This window comes from Tasmannia lanceolata, unplaced genomic scaffold, assembly GCF_043159265.1.
Source record: "Tasmannia lanceolata isolate RefF3 unplaced genomic scaffold, GAP_Taslan_0.1 ptg000020l, whole genome shotgun sequence".
NCBI lineage: Eukaryota > Viridiplantae > Streptophyta > Magnoliopsida > Canellales > Winteraceae > Tasmannia > Tasmannia lanceolata.
Window position 1 is genome coordinate 12113060 of NW_027518697.1, and position 20688 is coordinate 12133747.

At 42.7% G+C, this 20688-nt stretch overlaps 2 protein-coding genes across 2 annotated transcripts in view; one reads left to right on the plus strand and one right to left on the minus strand.

Moving 5' to 3' along the window:
• The first annotated feature begins 2943 nt into the window (after positions 1-2943).
• Positions 2944-3813, plus strand: LOC143853760 (uncharacterized). Its single transcript, XM_077363496.1, has 2 exons — positions 2944-3070; positions 3155-3813. The coding sequence occupies exons 1-2, from the start codon at positions 2944-2946 to the stop codon at positions 3811-3813; spliced, it is 786 nt and encodes a 261-aa protein (XP_077219611.1).
• Positions 3814-5848: 2035 nt separating this feature from the next.
• NCLPP7 (nuclear-encoded CLP protease P7) overlaps positions 5849-20688 on the minus strand; it is a 29614-nt gene continuing 14774 nt past the window's right edge. The window contains exon 3 of the transcript XR_013237638.1: positions 5849-6168. The gene's annotated coding sequence lies outside the window, so the exon portion shown is untranslated. The remainder of the gene's footprint in view (positions 6169-20688) is intronic.

The window sequence follows — 20688 nt, forward strand, 5'->3', positions numbered from 1 at the left end:
ACCCCTAAACCTCTAAAAAGCCGAAACCCCCAAGCCCGAGGCTCGACACCCAAAACCCCAAAAAACAAAATCGTAAACCTCAAACCCTGGTGTGTTTGGTTGCACAAAAGTCACGATAGTTTAGGGGTTTTGATTTGGGTGCCACATCAAGAAAATCTCTAGTTTGGTTGCCAATGTAGCATCGAAATCCCTGTTAGACAAGTTTCATAGATAATTATTGCATGTCTGTGACGTGGCATCCATGTCCCCTCCTTATACTTTCCAAGCGAAATTTCTAAAAAAAGGTGGAATTTGGCTTGGAGAATGATGATTTTTCTCTTTCTATCTTCCGTCTTTCTCCTCTTTCTATATTGATAACGACACACCCTCCTACTACTCTACAAGGTTGGCAACCAAACACTACTTGTCACTATTCTACGAGGTAAATTCCATGTAAATTGAATAATTGTCTCCTTCCTATTGACTACTTACTACCACTAATCTACAAGCTTACCTACAGCCAATGGCTTTTGTGTTTTGCTAGGCATTTGGGTGCCACATCAGCAAAACCCCTTGTTTTGTTGCCAATATAGCATTAACACCCCGGGAGACTCTCGAGGATGTCTCAGGGCTAATTATTGTATTTCTGGTGATGTGTCACTGTTGTCCCCCCCTATGATATCCAATCCAAAATCCACAAAACAGTGAAATTTTGCTTGGATTTCTTGCAAATGATGCTCTCTCTCTCTATTCTCTCTCTATATTGGTAATGACACCCCTTACCACTACTCTACAAGGCTACTTACCACTATTCTCCGAGGTAAGTTCCAGGCAAATCAAATGCAAGGTTTTAAATGTCGGTTTCGGCCACAACGGAAACCGAAATATTTCGTTTCGGTGGAAATTTCGGCCGAAATCATGTAAAAATTTGACGAAAATTTCGATTTCCTTCAAATTTCCACCAAAAAGTACAAAATTTCGGTAATTTCGGTGGAAATCTTTACATTTCGGTAGAAATTTTGTAAATATGGGTGAAAAACGAAATTTCAGTTAAAATTTCAACCGAAATTTCAAATTTCGGCGAAATTCTGGGGAAATCATGTAAAAATCTGATTCAATGTAATTTCGGTTTCGGGGAAATCATGTCTCACGTCATTTTCCTCTAGTTGTTTTTTTCATGTCAACGATAGCTGCTTAGCAATCTTCTGAACACACTGAATCATTTAACTGTGTCTCTCCTGCCTTATCTGTTCCTATCTCCACCGAACTGGTGGCATCACAGTTCTCTAGTTAGGCCATCCATGTTACACCTCTCACCGTAACAAAGACTTGCCCTCTTCGGATTTTTAACAAATAAAGATTCTTCTCTTCACATCCATCTGTAGTTCCAACCAAGAATCCAGCATCCATTGCCCGGTATAAACAATATAACTTTTTTGTCTCTGGCTCATTTCATCCATCACAAAAGGCACTTACCCTTGAATGTATGTTCAACTTCCATTCCGAAGCCAGTTTCCCTTCAAATTTGATTCCAGCCCTCCTTGAAAAAGAAAAACCTTTTGTTTACTATCTTCAGAAAATTGATGGCCACGCCGATACTTTGGCGGCCCTCGGTCAATCTTTTGTCGAGTATCATGCCCACACACAAGAAAAAAATATATTTGTAGAACCCAAATATCGGCATCTAGTAGAAACTAGGCTAATCGTTCTGGCATAGGCATCTATGCCTCGAAAGTTCTACTCAAACAAAAAGACACGAGGCATGTCTAGCAGCCAAGGGGGAAAATGTGAAACAAAACACACACAAAAATTCAAAAACTCAAAAATTCAAAAATGGAAGCAAAAAAAAAGAACAAAAAAGATGTTGTGTGCTTACTTGAATGAAAATAAAAAGTGAGAACAATAAGCCATCACCCAAACCTTCAAAAAAATTAATTAAAGGGCTTGAGGGCATTAAATGTGAATCCCCAAATTGCACACACTTACATCACTTGCATCTACACCCTTGCATATCACATTCACACACGTCCTATTTAGGAACCCGGAGTGTTATCTAGCATGGTTGACTAGGAGGTCATGACCCGGTGCCTCTATGTTAGAGAAGCATTCCACCCTTAGCCTAGTACCTTTATGGTGCGTAAACAGATCTGTTGGTTCATGTACTGCTACTCTGGACACCGGTAGAGTATATCGAACACGGATTCACGCTAAGGAAACTCTTGGCCTTACCCTTAGTTTACCCCACACATGCATATAGCACGAACATGCGTACATCACGTGTGCGAGTCTAGATTAGGATATCCTACCCCTCTGTGTCTAGATTAGGCCGTAGTCCATCTTCCAATGGCTACGATCGGTCTTAGGAACACGAACAAAGTCACGAATCAAACCACTTGGTTCCGCTAGATTAAGGGTTTGGAATTGCGCCCTCCAAGTAAAGCACAAAAGAAAATACCTTTGAGGTTGGGATAATAATCTCGTTGCTCTTAGATCTAGAAAATCTCATCTCTCATTGATCAACGATTCATTTATCGTGGGTTGATATCCTTTAGGTTAGGGTTCTCTTTCGAGGACTCATTTGATAACTCTAGCTTAGGATTTCATCTCCCCTTAAACTAGGGGCATCTTCTTCGAGTGCATCCTTAAAACCCATAAAATGAGTTTCCCTTCAAGGGGCATCCCCTCTTAGGTTCATGCCTCACCCATCCGTTGGTCACATTCTTTCAATTTTTATATAAATAAGACCATCTTTTTCAATGAAAAATTTATCAGTCTCAAATGTGTGTGGGAACTTAGTCCTTCTAGCCAATGCATGTTTTCAATCAAGAACACTACTGTGTCTAAACTTCCAATCTTTTCTTTATCAGGAGTTCTTGTATTCACCATCGATCATCCAAAAGCAACTTGGACCCGAGTTTCCAATCGTCTTGTGAGAATTTCACCTCCTCTCTCACTGTCGCCTCAATGTCTGAACCAACCAAAAACTCTCAGCCTCCTCGCATGGATAATATGTTGGTCGAACTCACCCGTCAGATGAGCCTACTTCGCGAAGAAAATAAGATCATGAAGGCTCAGTGGGAGCAAAAATTTGGTACTCACGCTTCAAAAGAAAAATCTATAGCAACAACATCTGAGGTTCTCCCTTAACCCAAGTTGTCTCCTCTCACCATTGAAGATCAAGAGCAATATGGTCAGGAAAATTGTACTCCAATTCCTTCTCCAAAAGAGAAACCCCTTGCTGAGAAATTTGAACTGTTGCTTCAAGAAGTCAAGGACATCAAGAACCGAGAGTCAAGCAATTTCAATCCTGATGACTTGACTTTGTTTCCGAATGTCCGTCTCCCTCCAAACTTCCAGATTCCAGACTTCGATAAATACAATGGTACAGGTTGTCCTACTGCTCATTTACGAATGTTCATCATAAGGCTACAGTCCCAAGGGTTGAATTCAGAGCAGATGGCTCAGTTGTTCCCCATTTCCTTGACTGACACTGCACGCAAATGGTATCTGAATTTGGATAAAACAAAGGTCAGAACTTGGAATGAGATTACTGAACAATTCATCAAGCAGTTTACTTATGATGACGGATCTGAGGTGACTATCTGTGATCTAGAGGCAACTAAACAGGAGCCCAATGAGACATTTGCTACTTTTGTAAAAAGGTGGAGGAAGCTTGCTGCTTCCATGATGGATCGCCCAACTGAGAAGGAACAATGCAAGATCATGTTAAACAATCTGACCCCAACAATGCTTCAGCATATGTCGCTCCAGTATTGCCCAACTTTTGATCTCTTCAGTAATGCTGGAATTCAGATCGAAGATGCCATAGCTTAAGGCATTCTGGCAAAGAATGTTCCATTTCAAAAAGATTACAAGAAGCCTTCTCTTCCTACCAAAGAAGTCAATAATGTTTCCACTACAAGTCAACCTCAGAAAGCCATGGTGTTCAGATACAATCAAGAAGGTGTTAAGCCTCAGGAGAAGGCTAAACGAGAATTCACTTATCTCCCTGTTGCACCGTCAGCTGTATTGAAGCAATGTCTAGCTACTGGCCACCTCGCTTTACTTCCTCCTAGGCCTCCTCCTAATCCACTCCCTAAAACTACAATGAGAACAAGTATTGCCAATACCACCAAGGTCATGGCCATACCACCAATCGATGCTTGGCCTTGAAGCATGCTATCCAAGATCTCCTTGATCAGAAAAAACTTATTTTTCCACCTAAACCTGATGTTATTCAGAATCCTCTGCCCAAACATTCAGATACAACCTCCACCCATGTCGGCAGCATTTCCTTTGTTCACCCAGAGTTTGATCCATCCACCCTCATAACCACCATTCATACCTTTGACCCACCTTACCATTCTCATCCATGGAAAGGGGGAAAGGGGGAAAGGAGGAAGTGTCTGTGACATTGCTAGAAGGTTCAGAGCCAGAGAAGAATTTGCCAGAATATCTTGAGCTAGAAGTCGCAACAGTCAGAGAAGTAGTTGTTGATCCTCAGAGCCAGAGTGTTGCAGTTGAAGAAATGTTTTTCAATTGAAGCCTCATCCTTCATGGTTTCTCAGGTGTTGGTGTCAAGTCCAAATAAAGTCAGTCAGTCTTATGAGTCTCTTTTTTTTCTTTGCAAGTAAGAAGTGTCCGTTGCTAGTTTTATTTCCTACAGTCCGAGTCATTTGTTCTTGAGCCTGTTCAGGACGAGTCTTTAATCTATGCTATGGTCGATGTAATTTCTCTGATCAATCAATAAAAGTTTCAGTTTCGAGTATATTCTTGTGTATGCTTCTGATAAGATGACATAAATTAACAATCCTTCCTCGGATGGGGAGGCCGACGAAACTCCCCTTGAAATAAAATGATTACTCAAAAAAGGGGAGGAGCGCCGAGCCCGGCCTTTCAAAGAAGAAATTGAAGAAGTAATTATTGGCACTGAAACCTTAGCTTAGGAAATACTAATTGGAAACATCCTATCCTCTAAGGAGAGCAAAGAACTAGTAAACCTACTTCAAGAATTCAAAGTAGAAAAGATCGTCCAACATGAGTTACAATTCACACCGAGGACAAGGTCTAAGAAATAAGAGATCAAGACAACAAAAATTCAAGAGAGGGACATTATACAAGGGGCATGAGTTGAGCTTGCCTCGACTTAGGTTGCCAAGATCATCAGAATCAATATGCAGACATGGGATTCTATACAAAGAAGTTCAAGAAGGCCATCAATTAGTGGAACCAATTAGTGAAATGTCAAAGCGGATGTCAAATTCAAATAATCATGTTTGAATTCAAGACCGGATTGAACCTTTAACAAGAAAGTGTGCAATCATAATCTTGAAGGAAGGAGACATAGTGAATATCTATCACTCGTTTTCAATCCAGAGGACAAGCTCGAACTCTTATAGTGTGGATCGATCTTACCTGGAAAAGCCATCAAACTCCGAGAGAAAAAAAAATTATAAGAACTGATGAGCAAAATTGTAAGCCTGAGCACCGGAAGGCCTTCTTTGGCCGAACAAACCCCAAAAACCATAACCCAAAAGTATAAAGAAAAAGTCCACTTGAAAACTCTTTAGGCCTAAAACAAAATTTTCTTTCAAACCCATACACTAGGGACATCTGCCCTGAACTACGCGAGACCTGATCCCTTCACTGGGGTATGTAGGCAACTTGGTTGATCCAAGTGCGGTCGTTTAAAAAAAAAAAAAAAAAATTCCCAAAAAAGAGCAATAGAAAATCAATCAATAAAAAAAAAAAAAAGAAAGAAAGTTCCAAAAAAAATAATCCATTTTACCTTTATACTCGGGACATCTGCCCTGAACTACGCAAGACCTGATTCCTGCACCGGGATACGTAGGCGACCTGCTCGTTCAGGTTCAATCGAAATTTGCAAACCTCAAGCCTTTTCTTTATTAAACCTCACCCTACTTATAAAGTCCTTTCGGTGGACAGTGCAAAGGTTTTCAGTAAAAAAAAAAGAAGAAAAGAAAAAGGATAAATGAAACGGAGTTTGAAGACCTGCTAGGCTGAAAACCCGAAAGGGCGGTCTAGGCAAAAAGCAAGGTCACTCACCTGCTAAGTTGAAAACCCGAAAGGGCGGCTTAGGCAAAAATTAAGGTGCAAGCCCGCTGAGTCGAAAATCCAAAAGGGCGATTCAGGCAAAAGTCAGGGCAAACGGTCCGCCAAGTTGAAAACCTGAAAAGGCAATTTGGTCATGGTAAGAAATCATCCACAAGGGCAATATCCAATATCAGACTCAGAAATCCAAGAAATTCAAGTAGACATATTTTGCATCCTCGAATCTAGGGGCATGAACCCGAGCAATCCAAAGAGCGTTAGCAACAATCCATGAAGTACTACTGATCTAAGGAAGAAAGTACAAATATTTACAAACTGATAAAGTACTCTTTCAGAGGTTGGACCTACCAATCAAAAAATGCAAATTAGTCATGATCAGAAGCATCAGTATCGTTATTCCTGTGTCTTTACATTCCCATTAAACCTTCAAAAATTTATTTGAGTCTTCTCAGTTAGTCGTTGTTTCAGAAAAATTGAGTCTTCTCAGTTAGTCGTTGTCTCAAAAAAAATTGTCTCCTTTGTATAAACATTGTTCGTAATTCCATCTCCTCAAACTGCAACTCTCTTGGTGAAAAGGTGAAGGCTATTCTTCTGCGTCTGCGCGACAAATCTTGAAACGGAGCAAATACAAGTAATCACAAAGGGATAGTTTCAAATTCAAAAGATCACATAAGCAAGTGAATTGATCGACCAATGTTAAAAGGTTATGGCAAGGGACCTGTGAGAAGGTTGTTTTCATCTTCAGATAACAAAACAGAATGGAAGAACCTTAGATGTGGTTTTGTTAAGATCTTTTGTCACAATCCTCATTGAAGAAAGGCATTCAATCCTTGGAATCAAAGTATCCCCTCATTTATTCACCTTCATGTCTGCCAAATCTCACTAAAGTTAACCGTTGATGTTCTGTCCTAGCAGGAAATGTTCATCCAAATCCCCAGCAGAGTCGCCAATCTGTGAATCCCGTCCTGGAGGGGGTGGCCCACGAGGGTTTGTTTTGCGATGATGATAGCGCCTTTGTCCATTGGATTTGAATATGGTTTTTTTTCATAAATTTAGGATAAACGTCCTAACTTCACGAAAGAAGCAACTGACCAGAGTCGCCACCTAGATTAGGGATCTAAGACCCATGATTAACTCTGTTAATTTGGTCTACGTTTTGAGTTCTGAGTAAGTTACCTGATTACGAGGTCGGAAGGTGTACCGCACGAAGTGTACAGCACCGACCTTGCCTAACTTTTAAAAGCTTTAATTATTTAGGTTTAACTAAGGGGGTGAATGTGAATTTTATTAACCTAAGTGCATTCTAATTATTTTAGCCGTTCACAGCTTAGACTCATGCAGGCCAGGAGTGCATCCTACATGCAACTACATGCCTATGTGCCTATGTGAGTGTTTTTGACATTTTATGAGATTGATGAGATTTGGTTTGAGTTGAATTAGATTGATTGATTTGAGGTGAAGTGACCTATGCTATATCAACTTAGATCTAATGCAATGGACCTAAGTTGCATTTTTAGTATATTTGTGAACTTTGGATTCTAAGAATTCTATTTTGAGGACCTAGAGTGTGATCTCTAAGTTTAGAGCCTAGAACTTTATGTTTTGGAGATTGGGATTTTCCATCTTAGATGATTATGAGTTCTTAGATTCTTTAAGATTTTTGAATTCTTTTGAGTTCCAAATTTAACAAACACAACTAAGCATGCAAAGAAAGCAACTGGCATGCAAATTACTAAAACATGCAAAGAGCAAAGCAAAACAACTAGCATGTGATTCTAAGCTTACTGTAAGAACAATTAAAGAGATCTAAACATGTAACTAATCATGCAACTAAGCAAAAGAAAACATCTAACATGCAAAAAGGGTTTAAGGAAAAGGAAAGGGTGAATAAGGGATGAAGAAGGGTGTAGGGGAACGAGAAGGATGGAGAAAGTGCAACTGAACTTGGGAGTGTCAAGTTGCCTACGTACCCTGTGATGGGGATCAAGCCACACGTAGTTCCACTGAAGGGATTTGGATCTTGAAGATGGAATTGGAAATTTGGTTTGGAATTTGGATCATGGAATGAGATTTTGGAATAGGATTTTTGAATTGGGAACGAGCCTCGAAGAAATTAATCACAGAAGAATCATCTAGGGGTCAATAAAAAGGGGTAGGATGAAGTTTTGGCCAATGGGTTTGGACCTAGGGATGCAACTCGGTTGGGATTTGGGCAAATGACTCAAGTTGGGTTCAGGTCGGGTTAGATTCCGGTTTGACTCGGGTTGCAGTTCGGGGTCCAACTCGAGTTGGGGGGGTTGGATTAGATTTGAACTCGGGTGAGTCACATAAGCCGATGGGCAATAGGTTCTTGGATTTGGTTGGGTAAGGTTCATTGGCCGAGTGGGCCATGGTTTGAGTGTAAGTACTGTTTCATTAATATATTGTTTATGAGAGGTCAGATGGGTTATGGGTACATAGGATGGGGTAGGATAAGTAGGCTAATGGGCATGGGTTAGATGTACGCACTAATGGACGTAGGTGGCCTGTTATGGGTGACATGAATAGGGTCCATAAGGAGGTTGGATGTGCCTAATGATTAGACATGGTTGCTGTTATGGTAGAATAATGGGAGTAGGCATGATACATGGGGCATGGGTACTTTGCGTAAGATAGATGATGGGCTATGGGAAATGGGTTGTAGTGGATGTAAGATGAATGAGGCTAATGGCTATAGGAAAGGCATGTTGATCGGATGGAACATGGGATGGGTATCTGAATTAGGTTGGGATTGAATAAGGATAAGGGCTGCTCGGTTGGGATTGAGATCGGGTTGGCGGTCTAGGTTGCGGGTTAAGGTGCAACTTTAGGGTGTGTCTTTAGGGTTCGGGTTAGCGTGCAACTTTAGGGTGTAGGTTGGGGCTGAACCGGATTGGGTCGAGTTAGGTTCGGGTTGGACAGGGTTGAACCGGATTGGGTTGGGTTTGGTCTAGGTTTGACCGGGTTGAACCGGGGCTGACTTGGATTGGGTTGGAATGAACCGGGTGGGTTGGGGTTGGATTGGGTTGGGATGGGTCCGGGTTGGACCGGGGCTGACTTGGATTGGGTTGGATTGAACTGGGTGGGTTGGGGCTGAACCGGATTGGGTTGGGTTGGGTCCGGGTTGGACCGGGCTCACTCGGATTTGGGTCGGGTTGGGCTGATCAACTTGGATCGGGTTGGGTTATATTTGGTTGGGTACAGGTTGACTCAAGTCGGGTTCATTTGCAGGGCCGGTTTTTGGTTGCAGATTCAAGCTAGGTCTAGGATGGGACTCGGGTTAGAAACGGGTTGGGGTTGGGCTCAGATTAGATTAAGTCAGGTTGATTTGGATTGACCCCAAGTTGGGGTCCGGGTTGCACCTGGTTAGGCCCAGGTTGCGGGTTTTGGTGTGAGCTCGGATTGCGGGTTTGGTGAAGGAATGGTTCGGCCAAGATAGTATCAGGTAGTGGGTTTGCTTTAAGAGAGAGGATTCTAGGTAGGGGTTTTGATATGACATGATGGGCCATGGGAGGTGTTCATGGAGATGGGGTATGTAGCTATGGAAATAGAGCATGTGACCATGGCTATATAATGGGTATGTGGCTATAGAAGTGAGTGCTGTGTACTGATGGGCATAGAATTTTTGTGATGGCATACATGCTGTTAGGTTATGGGGGGTATTCTATTGTGATGCAAGAACATGATGTATGGGTATGTTGTGGATGATGATGTGGGATATGATATAAATTTAATGGGAGGGGACAAGGTTCGGTTGGGATGGGGTGTGAAAGTGGATGTGTGGATGATGATGTGGGATATGTAAACATGCTATAAATTTAATGGGAGGGGACAAGGTTCGGTTGGGATGGGGTGTGAAAGTGGATGTGTGTTTGACATGGCATAGGCAGGGTATATAGCCTAATGTTAGTGGGAGGTGGTATTGGGTTAGCCGAATGCTAATGGGGATTGGGGGTTGCCGAGTGAGGCATGAGTGGGGTAAGGGTTTGTGAGGCCGAGGGTTAGGGTCAAGGCCGTGGCTCGGGCTTGGGGGTTGGTTTGGGGTAGACCCGGTCTGACTCGGGTTAGGTCCAGATTGGACCGCGATTGGTTGGGGCTGAACCAAGTTGAATGAGGCTCGGGTTAGGTCAGATTAGGTCGGGAGGGGTTTGACTTGGACCGAGTTAGATCCGGGTTGGACCAGGTTGTGTCGGTTTTGGTCCGAGTCGGACCATTGTTGGGGTTAGGGATGGGGGTCTGGATTGGACCAGGTTGAGCTGAGTTAGATCGGGTTGGGGGTGCGGGTTGGGGTCGGGTGGCGGCTTAGTTGCGGGGCTGATGTGGGGTCGGGTTACGAGCTCGGATTACGAGCTGCGGGTTCGGGCTTAGGTGGGGTTAATGGTTAGGTTGGATTGGGTTAATGGTTAGGGTCAAGTGAGTCGGGTATAACCAGGGGGAAGCAGGGTGTGAACCAGGGTGCGGACCAGGGTGCGACCAGGGTTGGAACCAGGGTGCGACCAGGGTGCGAACCAGGGTGCGAACCAGGGTGCGAACCAGCAGGGAACCAGGGTGCAACCAGAGTTGGGTGCAGGGTGCAGGGTGAGGGGAGCAGCAGGGTGCAACCTGACTTGGGTTGGGTCAAAGTGGATAGGGACAAAGGGGGGCTGGATTACAGGTATTGGGTTTCAATATCATTACTGCCCCAGGCATAAATAGAGCAAAACATTCCCATCTCATGGACCCTTTTGACACTAGATAGCCCCTTGGCTAATGTTCTAAAAAGGGTCTCCACTCCAATGACCCAACAAGTGGATAATCTTCACCCGATCTGACCCCTGGATGATGCCCAAGCACACAAAAAGGGGCCCCCACACAGTCCAATCCTTGCACCTCCGTCCACTCCATATTACTCGATCAATGTTCCTAGAAGTAAACATTACACTAGGCATGCACGGCAAGGCATGCCACTAAGTGTTCAATGCGATTAATCCATTATAAATGATTTTGCTACTTATGTAATGGTTTCTAAGTATGTATTTGTGCTTATTCTAGCATTTCCCAAATGATTTAAAAACATTGCTCATATTGACGTTTGACATTGGAGATTGGGTCACCCTTCATCATCTCGTTTACAAGATTTAGCTAAGTCCGAACCATCCATTTCTCATATTAATAAATGCCTCACCAATAAACCATTTGCCTTCATTCATTGTGATGTTTGGGGTGGTTATAAAGTTGCTTCTTTTTTTGGTGCACACTATTTCTTAACTATAGTTGATGACTTCACTCGATGCCCATGGGTTTATTTGATGCGTTTCAAATGTGAAACTAAATCTTACTTAGATTTATTTTTTCCATGGTTCGTACTCAATTTCAATGTCAAATTTAAAAACTAGGACAATGGCACTGAATTTTTTGACAAAGATATGCAAAAAGTTTTGGCCGACAATGGCATTATTCATCAACACAGATGTATTGGAACAGCCCAACACAACAGTGTATTTGAGCGTAAACACCAACATCTCCCTGAAGTAGCTCGGGCTTTACACTTTCAAGCCAACCTCCCTCTTCAATTCTGGGTTGAATGCATACTCACTGCCACATACCTTATTAATAAACTTCTGACCCCATTGTTAGCTGGAAAATCGCCTCATGAAGTCCTTCAAACCAAACCAAATTACAAACGTCTCTGTGTTTTCAGTCGCCTTTATTTTTTGCCCACAACACCAGTAAGATTCTTTGCAAATTTGACCAGAGAGCTCGACTAGGCATATTTGTTGGTTACCCATTTACACATAAGGGCTATCGTATTTTTGACCTCTCTTTTAAGACAATTTTTGTCAGTCGCTATGACATTTTTCATGAGGATGTTTTCCCAATACCATGATGCTTCAGTCCATCCAACCCATAACTCTCATGTCCTTCCATTGCCAACACCCGATTTTTCTCCTTCACCTCCTACTACTACTACTAACGATGTAATAACCCCATCGAACACCACCACTCATTCTCTCGAAACCATACCATGCGGCCCCACTCGGGATCGCAAGAAACCATATTATCTCCAAGACTATCACTGTTCCATTGCCACCACTACTGCAACTCACTCTCAATCTTCTTCCTCTTCAAAGAAATGTACACGTTTTCCTCTTTCAAAATTTTTATCCTATGATAATTTATCTATTTCTCACAGTGCCTTTCTTGTAGCCATTGAACCCAAAACCTTTAGTCAAGCTATTAAGATACCTAAATGGCGTGATGCAATGGCTGCCGAGATTTGAACCTTGGAAGAAGACCAAACATGGACCCTCTCATCTCTCCCTCCAGGAAAGAAACTCATTGGTTATAAGTGGGTGTACAAAAACAAATATTGTTTTGATGAGTCCATTTAGTGCTACAAAGCACGTTTGGTGGCAAAAGTATACACTCGGATAGAGGGACTTGACTACAAAGAAACATTCGCTCCAGTTGCAAATCTTGTCACCGTTCGTTGTCTTCTCGCAGTTGCTGCTATAAAAAATTGGTCTCTCCATGAACTTGTTGTAGATAACGCGTTCTTACATGGTGATCTCAATGAAGAGATTTATATGGCCATTCCACTAGGTTTCTCATGCGAGGGGGAGCAACATGTGTTTTGCTTACGAAAATCATTGTATGGCCTCATCAAAGCATCATGACATTGGTTTGCCAAATTCTCCTATGCCTTCATTGATGCCGGTTTTCGACAATCTCAAGCCGACTACTCCCTCTTTACAAATTTGTCTGGCACATTTGTCCTCGCTAATGTAGATGACATTGACATTCTCTCAAGGACTATCTTCCACAATGCTTCCGCATCAAAAATTTGGGGCCTTTGAAATATTTTCTTGCCATCGAAGTGGCTCAATCCAAGAACGGTCTCTTCTTAGCCAACGAAAATACACACTTGAGTTATTAGATGATATGGGCCTTCTTGGTTGTCTCCCTGTTTCTTTCCCAATGGAGCATCATCTTAAGCTTACATCTACTAATGGTGACTTGATGATCCATCCCGTTATCGACGACTAGTTCGTCGGCTCATTTATGTCACAATCACCAGACCCAATATTGTCTATATTGCACATACTCAGCCAATTCATGCACCAGCCACGACAACCTCACTATGATATAGCCATTTGTCTTTTATGGCATCTCAAAGGCTCACCTCGTCCTGGACAAGGAATTCTCCTCTCTCCGTCTAGTTCTATCCAACTCAAAGGCTATTGTGATTCTGATTGGGCCAGTTGCCCCATGACTCGTCGATCTATTACAGGATTTGTACAATGTTGGGCAATAGTCTCATATCATGGAAAACAAAGAAGCAACATACAATTTCTCGTTCTTCAGCTGAAGCTGAACATCAAGCTTCATGTGAGACTATTGCCCAACATTGTACACATCAAGCTTCATAGTGCTCACATGCTTCATGTGAGCACACATGTCAACTACTTAATGATCTGGGCATTCCACACCTCAACCCATTCCATTGTTTTGTGACAATCAAGCTTCATTACATATTGTTGCCAATCCTGTTTTTCATGAACATACCAAGCACATTGAGTTAGATTGTCACTTGGTACATGGAAAAATTCAATCTGGCCTCATCCGTACGGCCTATCTTCATACTTCTCAACAATTGGCTGATTTGTTCATGCACATATGATACCAGACACCTGTTGATGGCATAGTGTTGCCCACAAAGATGTGGACAACATTAAACACATAAATAGCATCAGTCCATTCCAAGATTACTTTCTAAGCATAAATTAGGTTTATAATGACTTGAGATTGTTGGCCAGTTAGAGCTAACGGTTCGGTTTCTCACTCTTGGAGGTTTGATCATCTCTTCAATGAGATGGGCGATTGGATGTGATCCTCGACTTTCCTATTTAGGCATATTCGTAGGTCTGCTAATTCGATGGCAAATGCTCTAGCCAGAGATGGTGTCTTCCTCGAGGAGTTGGCGTTATTCGATTCTCTTCCACCTTGATGTTTTGTTGCTAGCATTGTCTTGTTTCCTTTGCTCCCCTATTATCTCCTTTTTTTCTTGTATTTTGACCATCTCGGTCTTCTTTTAATGTAATTGGCTGTCATTCAAAAAAAGAGAGGTTGTTGGCCAGTTAGACGGTGTGTTATGATTCTTGTCATAGTCAATACCTTCTTACTGAAAACCCCTTGGCTGCTAGACATGCCTCGTGTCTTTTTGTTTGAGTAAAACTTTCGAGGCATAGATGCCTATGCCAGAACGGTTAGCCTAGTTTCTACTAGATGCCGATATTTGGGTTCTACAAATATATTTTTTTCATGTATGTCGGCATGTGTAGACACCCTCATTTTGCTACACTTTAACGAACAATAACCTAATATATTGATCCGTGAAATTTCACTGGTAAAATATGCATCCTCACATTCCCTGAAAACCAAAATGATAAAGAGATGTACCTGGTAAAATGATTAGACCCGAAAAATTGAAAAAAATACCCAAATTCGTGACTTTAGAGTGTTAAATCCATGTAAGAGTCTCTCTATCACGGATTTATATGTTTTAGGGCATTAATATCTCGATCTGATTTTACGGATCATCAATCGGGACAAAATAAGCTAGGGTCACTTCACAGCCCGGACCCTGACTCCATTCTAAGACCCGATTTTCGTAAATCGTCAGATCGAGGGCTGATTTTTAACCTGGGTGTCTTTGATTTGTGATCATTTAGTCAAAATAATATCAATCAAGATTAATCTCAAATCCAGATTAAACATTGGGTTACTTAACTAAGCAAAAAAACTAGTAAAAAGTCACGGATCAAGGCGGGATAAGCGAGATCCGTCAAAATCATCCCATTAAATCATTAACAACAGAACTTTTTGATGTCTCAATCATTGTCAATATCATGGTTTAATGGTTCTAACCATTGATCCAAAGTTGATCGAATTGGTTGGTTCGTTTAGATCGCCGATTTGCTCGATCTTTGGAAAAACAGTCTGCAGGCAGAGATCGGGGGCCCTCACTGGTCGAAAATTTCAAAATCAGTATTTCTGTGGCAATATTGGGCTTAAAAGAAAGAGGAAAAATCAACGATTCCAACGGCGAAAGAATTATCGAAATCGGACTTCAAAATCTCTTGAAAACCGCATTTTTCGATTTTTACATTCAAAATATTTGGAAAATCTTTCACAAAGATTCTAGGAGATTTGGAGGCATCATCTCATCCATTCTTTTGATCCCCTAAGGATTGCAATTGATCTCAACCACCCAATCTTAGTCCATATCTTTGCAAAGATTTCAGGATATTTGGAGACCCCATCTCGCCCGTTCTTTCGATCACATGGAGATTGCAGTTAATCTAAGTCATCTAAGCTGTTGCCATTCTCAACAAAGGCAACTAATTTGGACATTTCCCCTGTCTTGAAATTTGCTTCCAAATCCACAAAGATTCCAAGGACAAGTGGCATCATCCTGGACCTTGAATTGTTCCTAAATCTTTAGTGCTTGATCCTGGCCACATAAGTGCCTACCATTTTGAACATGACCATGGCTAAAATGGAAGATGCCAAAGAAGAGGGAGAATATTCTAGAAAAATTCGATCTTAGCCATCCTTTTTCCTTCCTTTCTCCATCACTCAATCTCCACCCTACACCTTTAGGCTCCTAAGAAGGCAACCTAGCTCACTCATTCCCCTATAAATACCCCTCCATTGCTCAATCCCAAGACAACTCAATACTCCAAGAGCCCACACAAAAAAAAAAAAACAAAAACCAAAATCCTTCTTCCTCCTCAAAAATTCTTCTCTCTCAAATTATCGTCGATCTTCCCTCTCCTAAATTCTCTCATATTCTACTCAATTGGTCAAATTTCTACATCAAAGGAGCCATCAAGCAAAAGGTCAATATCAAAGGTCTTCTTCAATCCAAGGGCTGATCTCCATCTAAAGGTAGGCCATCCAAAGTTCATTTTATTTATTTACATGCTTTGTAACTTTGGGATAGTGGTTCTTGCATTTTTTTAGCCTTCCCAACCCCAACCTACTAGTCATACCCAACCATAGACTAACCTTGATTTACTCCATCCCAAAAATCCAACAGCATATCCCAGCCGCATCCCATAGCTATATCCTATAATCACTTCTCAACAGACCATTCGACCATACCTCATTTATGCCATACCATAGTGGGATCTGATCACCCTAATCAGACCTTGCACAATTTAACTCCACCAAAACCCAACCCACTTCAAATCCAATCAAACCATATCCATGTTGCATATGCACACGTCTGCATGTGTTGTGCATGTTAGTACAATAAGTACCTTTATCTTGAAAAATTATGAATCCATGCACGGTTGAATTATCACCCCATGCACTGTGTACACAAGGGTTTCGCCCCAAATCACATCACCCTAACCCTTACCTACCTAGCCGCGCCAACCTAATCTGGCCTCATCTACCTAGCCGCGCCAACCTAATCTGGCCTCATCTACCTAGCCGCACCACCCTAATCCAGATTCACCTACCTAGCTGCATCACCCTATTTGGCCATCCTAGATATCCCAACCTACATGAGTCTATTAGTGTTAACCAGAGACGACCCGGTCAAACTCGGACCTAACCCGAGTCAGCCCAGACCTTAAGCCGGTGCAGCCCGAACCTCTAACCCGAACCTTAACTCCGTCCGATTAGGACCGAGACTCAGCCCCAACCCGAGTCAAACTCGAACCGTAACTCGTAACACCAACCCACTTGGACCTCGATCCAACCTGAGTTAAACTGGACCCACCCAATCCAACCCGAGTCAACCTGGATCGAACCGGTCTAACCTGAACCTGAACGTCAACCCAACCCGGACCCTATCCGGTTCAACCAAATCATAGTTCAACCATGCTAGCACCCTACAAAGCTGAACCCAAGTTTCAACATACCCCATCCTATGTACCGTAACCCCAACCTTGTTATATCCGAGACCAAAAATCCATAGACTGCCCCATACACCATTTGCACTGTGTATAAGTTTTTAAACGAATCTAAATGTGTATGCACATATGTGTATTGCATGCGCATATATGTATCACATACACTATGCGCAAATCCTGTCCAAAACAGTTTAAACGAATGTAAATGCCCATGCCCATAAGTGTGTCGCATGCACTTTAATTGTACGCCCAATACTTTATACATTCGGGCACCTACACCTCAACCACAGCCCATCCTATTCGGATCTCATCCAACCCTGACTCAACCCGGTTCAGCCTGGTCCCATCACTACCCGACAAGATTCAATCCGCAACCCGCAGCCGCGACTCACCACGAGTTAACCCGAGCCAACCTGAACCACATCCAACTCAACTCGTCGCTTCTCAAGTTAAACCGGATTCAACCCGGACCGCGGCCCGGAACCCGACCCAACCCATTCCAGCTCGGACTCAACCGGTTCAACCCGAACCGTACCAACCCAACCCAATCCGGACCAGCCCGGGCCAACCAGACTTAACCCCGATTCAACTCACCCGGTCCATCTCGGACCGAACCCAACCCAAACCCATGGCCAACTTGGCCTTGACCCAAACCTGTGGCATACTTCGCCTTGATCCAAATCCATGGCCTACTTGGCCTTGACACGAACCCTAGGCTCATTCGGCCTTGACCCAAGCCGCACCCCACGCCTCGAACCTGCAACCTGACCCCGAACCCTACCCGCACCCTGACCCGCAACCAGGACCCGCAGCGAAAACTAGCAACCCGAACCCAAGATCCTACCCCTACTAGCACCACGACCCGCAACCTGGACCCACACCCAAAACCCGGCCCGGAACCCAACCCCAACTCCCCTCGGCTAACCCATCTCCATTATTTAACGGAACCCCCACCCCATAAACTAAAATATACACCTCCTCCTTAGCATGCATCACATTTTATCTACTATACCACATCACCCTATGTCATGACCCACGTCCCTTGACCCATGGCTCACATACCTATGGCATCTATCCCAAAAGTCCTCATTCTACCTAATTTCTTTATATCCATTACCATAGACCCATACCATATAACCCTTTTTTGTATCCGAATAATCCACGCCATATTCTAACAACATGCTCAACCTCCCTGTAGCCATAACGCCACCCATCACCATCTCAATCCCTCATAGCCATCCCATCACCTACTATCTAATATCCCATCCATCAACCCATTAATCCATATGCCTTCAGATCCCATCCATCCATCGACACACCCCATCACTACATACCCACAGCCATACCCCATACCACCATGCCTATAATCCCCTACCCATCCTCCATTCTAGCTTAATCTCCGTCAGCCCATACATATCATCTAAATTAACCTCATACCCTTTAATTTCATACGATCCATCCATGTTCCCATCCCCACACTACATCACCCGTAGCCGTACCCATACCCATAGCTTATTCCATTGACTCCCATACCTATAGCCATGATCCCATAGCTGATCCCATCAGACCCATATTCATTTATATAACCTTATCAGACCTCACATCCTCATTCCCATATATTTACATTCTCATAACGCCAATAGCCTCTTATTTTAACCGGCCACCACTCGCTTTCTCTCCTTTTGGCTGCATGGCTACCACCATAAATCCGAACCCACTTATCTCACTTTACCGAGCCTCACCCTAACCCATCTTAGTCTACCCCTTGAGCCTAACCACATAGCCTAGCTGAGAGGGTTCTACCTTAACCCAATCAAATGGACCCTATGAACCCTACTTTAGCCCAACCAACTGAAACCCTTAGGATCTAAGCCAATTAGTCGAAGCCTACAGATTCCGAACCAATTTACCTTGCTTCACCGAACGCAATCTCATACCCTTATAGTCCCACCCCATTGGCTGAACCTCGCAAGATCTTCCCTTTGGTTCCTAAATAGATTCCCTTTTGCTAAATTCCATGGTTGCATCCTTTAGATCCAACGCCTCAATCCTTCATTTACCAATTCTAAATTTTTGATACCCAAACCCAATTATAACTCTATCTTCGAAATCCAAACTCCTTCGATGGAACTACGCGTGGCTTGATCCCCACCATGGGGTACGTAGGCAATTCGGCACTCCCAAGTTCAGCCGCACCTTTCCGCACCCTTCTCCATCCTTCTCGTTCCCTTACACCCTTCCTCATCTCTTTCATTCCCCTTTTCACCCTTTCCTTTTCCCTGAACCTTTTTGCATGCTAGATGTTTCTTTTTATATTCTAGTCGCATGAGTAATTGCATTTCTTTGTTTGATAATTGTTCTCATCCTAGGCTAAAAATAATATGTTGCTTGCTTGTTATGCTTAGAATTCGCATGCTAGGTTGTTTGTTTCTGTTAGAATAATTGTTTGTATGCTTAGTTATTTGTGCTGTTGGAACTCTAAAAGAATTCAAAAATCTAAAAGAACCTAAGAACTCACATCATTGGAAAATCACTACTCCAAAATCTTAAATTCCAAGAACATAGATACCTTAGGTTCTAAAACTTAGAAATTTCACTCTATGTTTCACAATAGAACTTTTAGAGCCCAAACTTCACAAGAATACTAAAAATGCAACTTAGGTTCATTGCATTAGATCTAGGTTCATATAGCGTAGGTCACTTCACTTCAAATCAATTAATCAAATTCAACTCAAATCTCATCAATCTCAAAACAATCACATAGGCACATAGGCATGTAGTTGCATGTAGGATCCACTCCTGGCCCGCATGAGTCTAAATTGTGAACGGCTAAACAATTAGAATGCACTTAGGTTAATAAAATTCACATTCCCCCCTTAGTTAAAACTAAATAATTAAAGATTTTAAAAGTTAGGCAAGGTCGGTGCTGTACACTTCGTGCGATACACCTTCCGACCTCGTAACCAGGTAACTTATCCAGAACTCAAAACGTAGACCAAATTAACAGAGTTAATCATGGGTCCTAGATCCCTAATCTAGGTGGCGACTCTGGTCAGTTGCTTCTTTCGTGAAGTTAGGATTTTTATCCTAAATTTATGGAAAAAGCAACCATATTCAAATCCAATGGATAAAGGCGCTATCATCATCATCACAAGACACACACCGACCAATGGGATTTGGGCAATGGTTCAACCAAAATATGGGTCAAAGTGTGTCCAACTTTGGGTTGGGTTGAATTGAGTCAGGTAAGGCTCGGGTTAGACCCTGGTTGGACGGGGGTTGACTCGGGTTAGCTTGGGCTGGACCTGGGTACATGGAACCCGCATGGGTTTGGGTGGAAATAGTTCTGTTGGGATGGCGTTGATTGTGCACATTACATGCATGATTAACATCCCATGATTTGATTTCCAACTTCAGTTCGGTTGGGATGAATCCAAGCATGTTTGAGGTCAGCCTAAGCTCGGTTAGAGGTGGAACCCATATGGGTTTGGTTGTGCTGGACCACTTAGGTCCGGTTGAAATAGTTTGGGTTGGGTTTAATTCTTATTCGGCGGTGAGATGGGATACTAACTATGGGTATAGGGGTAATAGGTCTACGGCCATGGGGATGGGGTAATGGACCTGTAGTTAGATGATTTACTGTTGAGGATGGAGGGGAGAGCATATGTATCATGAATGGGTATACGAATTACAAGGGTGATGCATGGGTTTGATG

Excerpts from the sequence above, each read along its gene's own strand:
- LOC143853760 (XM_077363496.1), top strand. The coding sequence starts at position 2,944 with ATGTCTGAACCAACCAAAAACTCTCAGCCTCCTCGCATGGATAATATG. Across the intron at positions 3,071-3,154 it reads TCAGTGGGAGCAAAAATTTG|ATCAAGAGCAATATGGTCAG; the intron begins GTACTCACGCTT and ends TCACCATTGAAG.